The sequence below is a fragment of the Empidonax traillii genome, unplaced genomic scaffold (assembly GCF_003031625.1).
Source record: "Empidonax traillii isolate 1590-97213 ecotype Southwest subspecies unplaced genomic scaffold, ASM303162v1 scaffold354:size1052128, whole genome shotgun sequence".
Taxonomy (NCBI): Eukaryota; Metazoa; Chordata; class Aves; order Passeriformes; family Tyrannidae; genus Empidonax; species Empidonax traillii.
This window is the reverse complement of record NW_020955547.1, coordinates 770,543-783,678: the sequence shown is the minus strand read 5'-3', so window position 1 is coordinate 783,678 and position 13,136 is coordinate 770,543. Positions and strand designations below refer to the sequence as shown.

General features: G+C 42.0%; 1 protein-coding gene across 1 annotated transcript in view; it reads right to left on the bottom strand.

Moving 5' to 3' along the window:
* LOC114061731 (neurexin-1-like) overlaps positions 1-9,831 on the bottom strand; it is a 235,235-nt gene extending 225,404 nt beyond the window's left edge. Inside the window, exon 1 of the mRNA XM_027892481.1 lies at positions 8,331-9,831. Within this exon, the coding sequence (XP_027748282.1) occupies positions 8,331-9,069 (739 nt within the window). The 5' untranslated portion in view covers positions 9,070-9,831. The remainder of the gene's footprint in view (positions 1-8,330) is intronic.
* Between the last annotated feature and the right edge of the window lie 3,305 nt (positions 9,832-13,136).

Genomic DNA, 13,136 nt, shown 5'->3' with positions numbered 1-13,136 from the left:
AACTTTTTTTCCCCTAGCATTAGGGCCCAATTCACACATTTCTGTTAATAATGCATATAATCTTTGCATCACAAGATTGTAATTCTTCCTAAAACTATTCATCATGGTTGTGCCCCAGACACCCATTGTCCAAATGCTGATGTGTGTGTGTGCAAACATTTCTACTGTCACCTTTGGGAACAAAGAAGAGTCAGGATAAGCTTCCAAAGAAAATTGCAGTATTGAGATACAGATCTTCACCCCAGGTCTACTCACTAATTTTGTGATTTTCTATACACTTCTTCAAAAGAAAGCACATAAAATTTATAATATATACATTCAATATTTCTCAAGGAGTCTTTTCCTAATGGAAATACCTCCTTTGACAGAAGTGTCATTTTTAAAAATCTTCTGTTAAAGCTAAAAAGCAAAGAAGAGAAAGAAGATCAACAAGAAGGTCATTCTGCATCAGAAATTGAGATGTAATTCAGAAACTTTGGAACTGTGACATGAATCTCCAATTGCATAGTGTAATGTCCGTGACCTCCTCAAAGCTGTACCCATTCCCTTAATTACAAACAGACAGCACTGTGAGAAGAATCAATCTAGTTTCTCTGCCTTAAGCAACACAAAGCCTTTTCTCTAGACAAAATCACCAAAAAGTCAAACCTTCTCATTTCAAGACCTTGTGCAATGAGGCACAGTATAAAAGGAATCTGCAGTTTGCACACCTGCATAGCACTGTTAGTACATAACACCTACATAGGCAGTAGTTTCACACTTTGTAGTGGCAGCAACTGCTAAAAGTGATTCTAGTGAATACACCATCCTTTTTTTTTTTTTGTAAAACAGATTTTTCCTCAAATTACAGAGTGAGTTAAATATAAAACAAAATTGGTCATATAGTTTTACTCTTTCAGCATGGTTCATAAGGCATATATTAAATTAATAAATAATTATAATTATGATGATGATGGATAATAAATATAAGAATTTATGAAAGTATTTTCTCTATAGATATTCCCAGAAGAATACTACAGTCAGAATCAGCAGGTTATTTAATTTGCCCTAGATCTCTCTGTTTTCATATTCCCACTTGAATATAAGTTCAGAATCAGCAGGTTATTAGGTTTGCCCTAATTTTAAACTTGAGTCAGTGGGACTTCAGACTCCAGTGAAAAATGAAAACAGAACATGTTTTTTACAGCTATCTAAAAGGCACCAAGTTTATGCTTAATAGAACCTAGCTAAATAGTTTTAGGTTCATAATCCACTCCACAGAATTAAGGAAATCTAAATTCTTATCATATAATCCTGTTCTTACAGATTTGTTCCCAGCATACCCATCTCATTTTTTTACAAGCTCAAACAAGGCATGACTGAGGCCACCTCCCACTTTCACCCCCAGATTTCTCATTGCAAAAGGAAGAAAATGAAACTTTAAAAAAATTATACGGTCATTGACTGGGAACCAGAGCTCTTTGCTATCCCCAGATATCAAACCTTAGATCCTTTTCCAGTAATAAGGATGGTTTTTGTACGGGTGTTGTAATGGTGCAAAGGATGAGAACTATTACGACCATAAGAAGAGCTAAATTGTCAAAGGAAATGTGGTTGGCAGTCGATATGATTTCCAATGTCCAATGGAAAGCAGTGGCAGACGAGATGCATACAAGAAGAAACACACTATTCTGAACACTCAGCTATGGATAGGCAGTAGGAATGCCAGCAACTTCAAAGCCAACTGACAAGTATCAGTTCTGCAGACTAAAGTGGTTGCACTACACTGAAGGGAGCTTCAAGTCTTGACTTCCCCCATTCTATCCCTAACCGAAATTCTGATATTTCAAGTACCTGATGACCAGGAAAAAAATTGTACGAAAAAAATCATTTATGTAGTGTCACTAGTTTAACTTCACGGATGGAGAAAACAAACTGAAGAAGAGGTGTGAACTGGCTAGGGTCACTGAGAAAACAATGGTATATCAAAACCACACGCTTTTTCCTACTTCATTAGGTCATTAGTTACTACAGGTATTTTGTGCATTGAAGTTCTCATTGATCCAGGAGAATGGCGAGACCTTAGCATGATCCCACCACATACAACTACCTTTTAGCTTGGCAGAAGAGCTCTTGAGCTGCAAGATTGAGCTCTGCACACATGACAATAAAATCCAGGCTGGTAAAGTGCTCGTGATACCATCACCACAGTACAGAAGGAGAAACTGTCATTCAATGAAAGTGCACATCTTTTGCAAGAGATTAAATTATGATCCTGGGTCAGCACAAAACTAAATAAAGGCATCAAAGTATTACAAACCCTAACTTTGCTAGTCAAGTCTATATATAACAACACAGGTAAAGGTATTTTGCTATGTTCTACCAAATCATTCCCTGAAAGAAGTATACTTTAGTCTTTACCGTTGATTCCTCAGGTACAAAAAGGTATGCAGGACCTCAAAATGCGGTTCACTATTCTGTAAAATCATGTGTTTATGAAGGTACACAACTTTCAACCACAGCACAATAAATTTGACACGGCATTTTTCCAGAAGCTGGTATGGTTTCATGTTTTCTGAAAGGAAAATCAAACTTTTTGGAAGATAAAACATCATATTAAATTCACCAAGAAAGATGGATCAAATTTTTTGTTTTAAATTACCAACCAATTTTAATAAGTTTATTAAAAGAAGCATAAACCGTTAAAGCTGCATATGTTAATGTTAGCCTCTACATAAAGCTATTTCTATCAGGAACTGAGTTTAATTGCCAGGGTGTTTCCCCATTCCTATCCATCAGGTCAGTAATGATGATGGGATAAAATTATATGTTCTGGAATCCAAATGTTTTCCCACAAATACTTGGCTAGCATCTACCATTAAAAGACTTCTAGAAAGCTCAACCTGCAGCTGACACAAAAGATCAAGTACATTTGGTCCAAAATGCCTGTAAGCCTAAAAGCGTAGTTACATTAAAATATAAAGAATTTTAAAATATTCTTTTGAAATTCTGAATTAATATAACCAGTCTGAGACAAGGTCCTGTGGTGCTAGATATAAAGTCTTCTAGCATATTAGCTTTCTATAATTTGCAACATAGACTTAAAATTAACAAAGACCTGGTACCTCAACTAGGCACAAAGGGAAGCAGCAACCTCATTAATTAAAATATTACTGATCTGGGATACCAAGATGTAGGCTATATGTGTACATGGTCTTTTGGAAGTATTTCAATATCAGCATTTTGAAAGGATTAGTAATACTCAACAAGAAACCTCCTTAGAAGATAATAGAAAACAGACTGCCAATTCCTAATTACCAGTGACACAGTATTTAAATTCCTGTGATTTTACACGAGGCAGATATTGAAATCAATATCCTATAATGCTGTATCCTGGCAAACAAAGTAATACATCAAATTGCATTATGAAAATGATGCAAAATTGTGCTTTAAACTGACATAAGGATTGCCTTTTCATATGACTAAATGTGAAGGGCACAAGTTTAACACAGTTCTGAAAGATTTTTGGATCACTTGACTATCTGCGCTCAAGATACTACTCTAACAACAAAGTCACCATTTAAAAATATTAAATAAAGTGAAAAAAAAGATTGTTAAATTAATGACATAGTTGGTAAACACAACACAAGCTTAATACAATCTCTGGTGGATCTCTACCCCTCCCTCTAAATCAACATCACCCCAGTGGCCATTGGTACTAACAAGAAATTCAGCATCCAGAAAGAATACAGATCATGCAGTAGAGATGTGCACTCTAAGTAAAAATTCTGAAGTGTAAATGAAAAGGAAAGTTCTATTCACAGCACTTTCTAGCCCAAAGTATATTCATCTAACTATTCAAGAAGTGTAAAGACCAAGGTGACTACTCTGATACGACTGACAAATAGGCAATGAGTGCAACAGCATCTTACTCAAACATGCATGTTGCAATAGATAATTAATGCCAAAAGAAGTTTAAATGTTTCATTCAAGGTATAAGAGAATTAAATGGATTAAAATACGAAAATTTCCACAGCGATATAAATTTTGGATGACTTTTTAAAAAGATAACGTGAAAAAGGAAATATGCACAACAAAGACTGATGTAATATATTCAGAACCCAAACAAACAAATCTAAATGCTGGCTAGCCTGAGACATCTGGAACTTGCTTCCTCACAAATCACTTTCACAGTTCAAACCATAGCTGGCATCAACTTCTGAATATCTGACAAGGAAGAGTATCTGTTACAGTGAACAGCTGCATGAACAGTCCTCATTTTTCTCATGAACCAGAAACTCAGTAGAACAGTTACAATAAAACATGTTCAAAACAGGAATACTTTGAATTCACTGAGCAATTATCTCTATAGCATACTAATATTGAGGCAACTAGGCAAGTTATATTTTAAAAAGATAAATCCTGTGTGCAATTTTTTCAAGTAATTACAGATATAGAAAAGCAGAAGGGCATGAAGTGACAAGAAGTTAGCATCAGTGAGAAACTTCCTCCAAATCAATGCATCGTGTATTTTACTACTTCTTTTAGAGGTATCTGCTTATTTTCTCAGATGAGATACTATACAAGGTTATTTTTGTATAAATGAGGATTAAATGAAAATTACACCTTTTTCTTTTTGTCTAAAGTCATAAGGTCACTATTTTACCAATTTAATATACACAATAGGGGGGTTTTGTTTCCAGATTTTAGTGTAAGGAGCAGTCAGAAGAGGAATATGGAAGCTCATTGATATGAATCAGGTATTCTCCTCACTTTCTAGGATCTTGACTTAATTCACTAAAAATCTGACTTAAAAGATCTGTCTTTTTAATAAACAGCTATCCCTATCATAGAATCAAGCCATATCAATTTGCATAATTTCAGGAAATATTATAATTTTCATTGAATTTATTGCAATGTGTGTCAAAATTTATCAGAAAATTGATGTGGCAATTGAAGATTACTTCAATGCTAGTCTTATTCCTAATAAAAGTTATTATAATTTTGTTTATTTTTCCTTCTACTGAGTCACTATTACTATGTGAAATAATATTCCCTTGCCTTCTTCAGTACTAAATAGAGATGTTATTTTCTCTTTTAGAGGACACCTGTACTGGTTTTACTTATGGACTCATCGACAACAGAACTGCTACAGAGCATATTTTTCTCTGCTGTGGACTGCACATCCTTGACACTTAAGCAAAACTCCGGTCCTTTTTCTCTGATTTATGCCAAAGCTCCCATTGAAGAGAATTTAGATCCTATTCGAACAAAGGGCATGACTGAATGGTTCTTTCTTAGCTTGCACTGTTCTTACTGGGGTAGTTCAGAAAGCATAAATGAAGCTACTGCTGATTTAGACAGGTACAAAACAATTTAAACCTAGTGGAAATAATTTATATTACTATGAGTTTCGGAAAAAAAAACACCTAACTTGGTTAAACTTCATTCTTATAAGAAAAAAATTAATGCAGGAAACATTAATGAGATTTTCAAAGATGAGAATCTGAAAAAAAACCACCAGATTTTCTCCTGAAAATAACTGAACTTCTATCAAAAATGGCATCCTAAGACTTGACACTTTGATTCTAAATCCATTTATTTCTAAACTTTCAAACATGCAAGTCAGGATAGAAAATTTTGAAAAAGTTTTCTTTGTTGTTGTTGTTATTGATTCCTAAAGTCCTCTGCATTACACTGTGGGATTCTGTGTCTTACCAGATTGCAGAGATCAAGAACCACAATAATTCCAAGGAAAAAAAAAGATCCCAAGAATATCGAATTTAATTACCATCTTTCACCTTTAGAGAAAAGGTATCAACCAGGACACCTGTCTAGAATTTCAGATAAAATCTAAACCATTTTTAAACAAAGAGCAAAACAAGGGTATGTGTGAAAACTCAAAAGACTCCTGCAGAGAATTGTAGTCTGAGATGATCCTCTAGCAACGGCTAAGGTTTGTGGGAAATTTACACATTCTGGGAACAAAAGATCAAAGCTCAACAGCATAATTTCTCTGTTGGCTACAAAAAGCTAAGCAGTAGCCAGCATTTCTTTCTTGGCAGACATAAAGGATTTACTTATCCTTCTGCTTTTTCTATTTCTTAGAATATTAAATAATTTATAATAATTCAATAACTTTAGTAGCACATACGAGTCTCTTCTATTCCCTTCACCAAAACCTGACTAATGGAAACTTCAGTTACTATCTTTTATCAATTAACAGATATAAACTGTAGGACTAGTTCCATTTATATTGTTAGCAGGGGAAATGTTGCCTCCTGTTCCAAATGAAATCAGAATGTGAATACTTTATGATCCTTTGTTGAAAGAATATGCTAAAATTATAAGTCTTAATATTATTTTATAAGTCTTCTTAGTGGTCAAGGGGCATGTGAGAAGAATCTTGATTCCACTGAGGTCAATTGTAAAACCACCAGTATTTAAATGAAGTCAGCATTTTACCTTAACTTTGGGGGATTCTAAATATTATTTGAGTGTCATCTCCTTAAAAGCTCCATACAATTTTAATATATATAAATATATATATGTATACTGAACCTATTATTATGTAAAGGTAAGAATTTATCTGATTTATGTTACATGCAATTACCTGAACATTTTTATATAAAAATTACATGTTCAAATAACTTCAAATAAATAAACTGTGTTTTAGTGTAAAGGGTATGTAAATGCATAATAGCATTTAAATTATCATTATTGTTTTAACGAAGCTGCTACACCTCATAATTTTCTTTTTGTTTTTTGGGCCCAACTAAGACAACTCATTATTGTACATACACCTACATATTATGTAGTGTCATATATTAAAAATTGACATCCAAATACCAAATCCAATGAGATAATCTACCTAATATAAAAGACATTACATTTTACAGATTTTGGGAATGGGTACAATTGAAAGCACAAATGTCTTATTTTCAGAAACTATCATTTGCTCTTATTAAGAATATTAGTAGGGTTTGAATTTTTTACAAATGGCAGATGAGAGATAAACAGCTGGTAAGGTAAACAGGATGCAGAATGACTGTAGCATTTTGAATATTGACACTAAGGACAGAAGGTGTTACATAATAAAGCACAGTCACAAATGATGTTTTCTTTCTTATAATAAGTGAAATCTGATAGAAATGCTAAAGGCAAATTATTCAGCCATAAATGTCATGCAGCCACTCAGTGAAGATCTTAATTTGGTCTTGATGATATCTTATTTATATTTACCTTTTACATTTAAACTTAAGTCTTTGCTCTCCAATTTTGACATGATGATTATATTTTCCCTCGGTACATTTGCTCTTATTTCATTCATATACCTTTACATCCTGTTCTAGGTACACAACCTATGTAATTTCTATGCTTAAGGAACTGCAAGCAATGGCACATTTACTAACAAAATAATAAAAACAAGAGTCCCGCATGCATCTGCAAAGTAAATGCTCACATTCCTTCCATTTGCCAAAAACAGTGGGCACTGAATACGAATCATATTTTACCCAGTGATTTATTTGTAGACAGGATTCAGGAAACTGCTGTTTCGCTAAGCTCCCTCTTCCTTGGTAAAACTATTCAGTAATTTTGTGGTCTTGAAGTATGTACTTCCCCCTTGCCCTTTTGCATTCTCCCTGTCTAACTGGCATGGTGAATTGCTAAACACATTGCAAAGCAGTACCATTCACATTCATGTAAAAACATAATCCTCTGTTTAATCCCCCTCTACCCCAGTAACAATTTCAGGAATTCACAAATAAATCACTGATTTTATTTCAATGACATAGCAGAGGCAAGTATCAAATACAAACTAGACTCTGGGTCTCCTCTACCCTACAAAACCAAACCCAGGTCACCTTTGCACTTAATCCAGTAAAATTATCCCCAGAATTGCTTTCCCTGCTCCCCAAACTAATTACCACAAGCTGCCTGTGATAAGCATGCCTGTCCCCTCCTTCAACTCCAGCCGAGTGTGATGCCAACCGCCCCCTGCCACCCAGGAGACATCTGGTACCCAGGACCCATCTTCCCTTTGCCCGGAACAACCCCAAATCCCACCTCGTCCCCAGAGGACATTCAAATAACATCCTGTTCCTCTTCCTTCTCTCACCCAGCCTCTCAGAAAACAGAAGAGTAATGGCACCATGGTTGGCCACAGAGACATGTGGAAGACGGGGAGGAGAAGGTGGGGAAGAGAGGAGCCAGGGACACGATGGAAAGGGAGGGGAGGGAGGAAGATCCACTCATACAGATGAAACTTCATGCAGGCCTGGCCTCCTACCCGTCCCCTCCATGGAGTGATGGGGAAGGGGGCGGTGGGGCGAGCTGAAATGGCACCTTACCTTCACTGCAGTCCTTCCCTCGAAAGCCCGTTTGGGAGCAGTCACAGACGGCCTGGTCATTGAGCACCGAGCAGACACCCCCGTTGAGGCAGACGTCCTCCCTGGCACACAGGCGGCTCTGCTCATCATCCAGCCGCACCTCCTGGCTCTCCACCGGTGATGCCTGCGTGTAGTTGACCCGGACGTCTGTTATCCAGCCCTTGAAGGGCTCCCGGTCCTTGACAGAGGAGAGGGTCAGCTTTAGCGTCGCCGACCGCAGCTCCGGCGGGAGCCCCCCTAAGAAGAGCCCGCTAAAGACAGTCATGTCCCGCCGTTTGGACTTCACTTCCACCCACTTGGTCTCGGCTCGGTCAATGATCAGTGTTGTGTTCTTGAAGTGGCGGCGAATGACGACAGCGTGCCAGAGGTTGTCATTGACCGCCGTGTCCGAGAGCAGGGTGGCAGGTTCAGCACAGAAGATGGAGAAGCTGAGCTGTAGCCGCCCACCCTGGGTGAGGATGAGCTCCAGAAAGTCGCAGAAGCCCTCGTCGTCAAAGTAGAGCACCAGCCCACTGGAGCTGCGTGTCTTCATGTTGAAGCTCATCTCACTCTCGCAGCAGGCGTTCCACTTGGGGAAGCGGGTCCACTGGCCCTCTGCACCCGGGAACTCCAGCCCGCTGCCCAGCTCAGCCCAGCAGCCCAGCAGTAAGGCCAGCCAGAGCAACAGGCAGCCCCCACGCCGCACCAGCGCCGCCCCCATCCTGCGCGGCCTGGGGCGGGCGAGTGGGGCGGCAGGGCTGGCGGGGGGCGGCACTGGGGCCCCGGTGGCAGACAGGGTAAAATCTTGCTGGGCACTGGCTGCGATGGGAGGTTCAGGCACGCCCACCCCCGCCCCGGGTGCGGGGGTCACTGTGGGAGACTCCCCGGGGCGGGGGGCTGCAGGTGCCCCACGGGATGTGGTTGGACACGAGATGGTGCCAGGGGCCACTGGAGGGGACCCGCAGTGGGGGTAAGGCACCGTTTGGTCTCTTCACTGGTCAACTGGGCTCCGCAAAGGGTGTCCAGGGGTGGGTGAGTCAGCAGAAATTTTCCCCAAAGCCAACATTACCAAACCTGGAGGAAAACCAAGATCAGTGGCAAAACTCTCCTCCAAGGGGATCCACCAGCTCGGCAAGGCTGTAGCAATATCCTGGCACGTGTGTGCCTCTTTTTACATCCTCTCCACCAGCTGTAGTTTCCCAGGAAGCCAATTATTGATCCCAACACTGCCTTCCTAGCATGGATCCTCTTGTCATATCACGGACCGTCTGCCATGGTGCTAGAGCAGCGTCAGCAGACGACAGGACTCATCGCTGGTGGCTTCCTGAGCTGCCTCAATCCCAATGGGGCTGAAACCCAGAAGCTGTCAAACAGCCGAGTGGCTACTTGACATGCAAAGCCTGACAGCTCCTCTTCTGTTTGCTTGCAAAAGGCCAAGGCTAAGATCCAGGGGGGTGATTTTCCTCTATTGTTTTTTTTTCTAATCTGCAAGGAATTGAAACAGAATAATAAGAAATGGCAACTAGTAACATGTTAAATCATAAAGTTAATCAATATTGAATGTTTGAGATTATTTTTTCATTTCAGCTGCTGTTGGACATCAGGAAAATGCAGCTGTAATTTTGGAGTTACTGAGGAATTATAATAACTTGCAGTGTTAAACCTAAATCTTAATGTACATGCTTATATTAGATTACATTTTTATGGTATAATCTATACATAAACTACTTACCTTTCCAAAACTTTGAAATATTTCTGTAGTATATTTTATTATTACAAGAACAATGTTAAACAGAAAAAGTGGTGTTTATTCTGCAATTTATTTTATTGTAATTTATTCATGGAAACACCAGCACCTGTGAAGCTACAGGGTCCTATTCATGCAGACAATGCTGCCAAGCTCAGTTCCAGTTGTTTCCAATACAGGTCAAAAAAATAAAGTGGACTGAGCTCCCAGCAAGGCTGACAGCCTCCACTGTACCTGGCACACCTACTGGTTTATTTTCATGGGGAGAGGAAGAATTGCAATCATTTCTTAGAAGGCTTTTTGAAAATTTCAAACCATGTTTTTTCTCTGCCACCTGCTTTCTTTCAGGGTTGATATTCTCTGTTATGGCAGGGAAAATCCAATTCAAGCCAGCTCTGATGTTGACATTATTCACTATGCAAATCAGCTAATCCCAGGTGTTAGTCCTCTGAACTGGGTTGCAGTATTTTATGTATGTTTACTCAGCTGCCCTTATTAAGAGAACAACTCCTCATTTTAAAAATTATATAGATGCCACAGTTCACTCTTATCCTCTGAAGAGGTCTCTACATTGAAAGCATTTCAGCAGAGAGGCTCTGCTCTCTCTTTTTCTCTCCCAAGCTGCTATATCTTTTCTGGAAGCTGCGTATTAGCAGACCTCTCCTGATGGAGGAGAGGATCTCCATCTCCCTCACCCACCACTTCCCCTTCACCTCCCTTACATTTCTTTGCCAGCAGCACTTAGGCAGGCAGAATAGCACGTCCAGAGCTGCTGCCAAGCCCTGTGCTGGGCTGGGGTGTGTGTGTCTGTGTCTGTGTGGGGGGAGACAGGGTAGAGATGACCCTGCCAGGGAGAAACATGTTTTAAAAACAGGCACACACCTCAGCTGCCTGCACCTGACACGTTCAGAGCTGCTAAGTCACCTCCTACTCTCTCTTTATATTTAATTTCATTCCTCTAAAATGTCAACACGATTATTTTTATTATTTGTCACACGCAACGTGGGCAAAAGCAGCAAAAGGGAGGAGGGGAGAACCCCTAACTTCGGGATCAGAGGTTAGATGTGCCCACCAGCAGCAGGCAGACCCCAGGTCCCCCCCACACCCTCCCTGCCCCCCGGCAGCAGCCACCTCACGCATCGCCGCGACCAGCCGAGGGATTTTCCGGCGGCTCCCCCGCACAGCGCGGTGCCCGGGTGGGCCCGTGGCGGGAGCCCCCGCAGCTCCGCTCCCCAGATCGCCTTCCTGGGCGCGGCGGGGCCGCGGGCAGGGGCTCCGTTCGCTTGCAGCGCCCGCCGAGCGGCCGCTCCCGCTTCAGCACCCGGAACAGCTCCGCCCTGTGTGGCCCGACGGGGCGGCGGCGGCCGCTGCCGGCTGAGCGCCACGGGGACCCGCCCGCGGCCTCCGCACCGGCGTGGGGCTGGACACGAGTGGCAGCCACCATGTGCACGAGTGGATGCACCGAGGGCGGGGAGGGGAGGTGCGGGCGGCCGCGCGGCCCCGCTGCGGCGGAGGGGAAGGAGGTGGTGAGGGAGCGGATTTGGGGTGCGTGGGGGGGTGCAGGGTGGCGGTGTGAGACACGGCGTTCGTGCCCGGCGTGGGAGGCGGCGTGAGAAATTACATGGAGGGAGGGGGATGTGTGTGAGGGGGGTCCGGAATGCATGGGGGAAGGGGAGACTGCATGTAGGTTTGTGGAGCGGGGATGCGTGGGGAGGGGGCGCGGCTTGTGTGTGTGTGTGTGTGTGTGTGCGCGTTCACGGGGGTTACCGGGAAGCTGGGGCTGGGCTGGGGAAGCGGCGGGTGGGGAGGAAATGCGGGAGGTGCCGTGGGGAGGGGGCGCGGGGTCCGAGCGGTCCTTTGCGCCGGGAGCGCACGGGGGAAGCAGGGAAGGGCTTTGCGCCTTCGTTCCCGGGCGCAGGAGCGGGAGGGTGCCAGGAGCCCGTGGTGTCTGCCGGGGCGGGAAGGGTGGAGGGAGCCAGGCAAGGACGCGCGTGTGAGTGCGTGTGAGTGCGTGAGCGCGGCCGCCCTGCGTGCCAGAGCGATCCCTACAGGTGTCCGCGCAGAGCCGCCGCGTGGGGATCCCACCTCGCGAGCATCCCTGTCCGCTGCCTGCCTCTGGCTGCGGCGCTTGCCTTCCCCCTCGCTCACACACACACACATACACACACACACACAGAGCAGCAGCAGCGACAAGAGGGGGGAAGAGAAAGGAAAAAGAGACAGAGAAGAAAAAAGAAAAAAAGAGGGGGGAAAAAAAAGCCGAAAAGAGACGCAGACACTGTAAAAGAAAGGAGAAAGACCCAAGAAAAAAAATATAACAAACAATTGCTTATTTATTACTGTCCATATAATTCACACACTGCCAATAAACAGCACAGTCTTGTCTAGTCATTTCCAAAGCAGAGGGACACTTTCATTCTCAGAAGAGGACAATTTATTAACATCTATCTCTCTATCTATCTATATCTATATATATATCAAATGGGCTCTTAAGTACCAGGCATTCCTCCCAGCAACGTATCCATGTATACACACATACATAGCGAGAAACATACACAAACCAATATAAATGTATCTATTCCATTTAGTGCCTCGCCAGTGAATTCGTATGCTTCCCCCACCCCTCTACAACCATTTTTTTTCCTTCAAAAATTATGATTTAGTCACAGGTGCCCCGATTGAGCCTTTTCAAATTAGAAAAAGAAAGAGAGAGACACCCATAGGTCAATAAATCCTTAATAAATGCCAGGTCGGTTGGCATGCACAATCCTTGGCAGAATCCTTATTGTATGAAATACAGAGCATTGTCTCTGGGTGCGGGGAAGACCTGAGAGTTCACAAATTACCGGATGAAATAAAAGGATCTGAAAAACAACCTTGCTGCAGCCAAAGGGAGAAGCGCTCTAATTCAAAAGCAGACTTAACAGCATCATTAATCTTTTCCTTTCATTTCTATGTAATTTCTAGAATCAAATTCTTTCCTAAGCGGCTAGAATGATCGATTTTGCTCCCCTCCCAGTCTGCAGCTGTATTTATTTTAA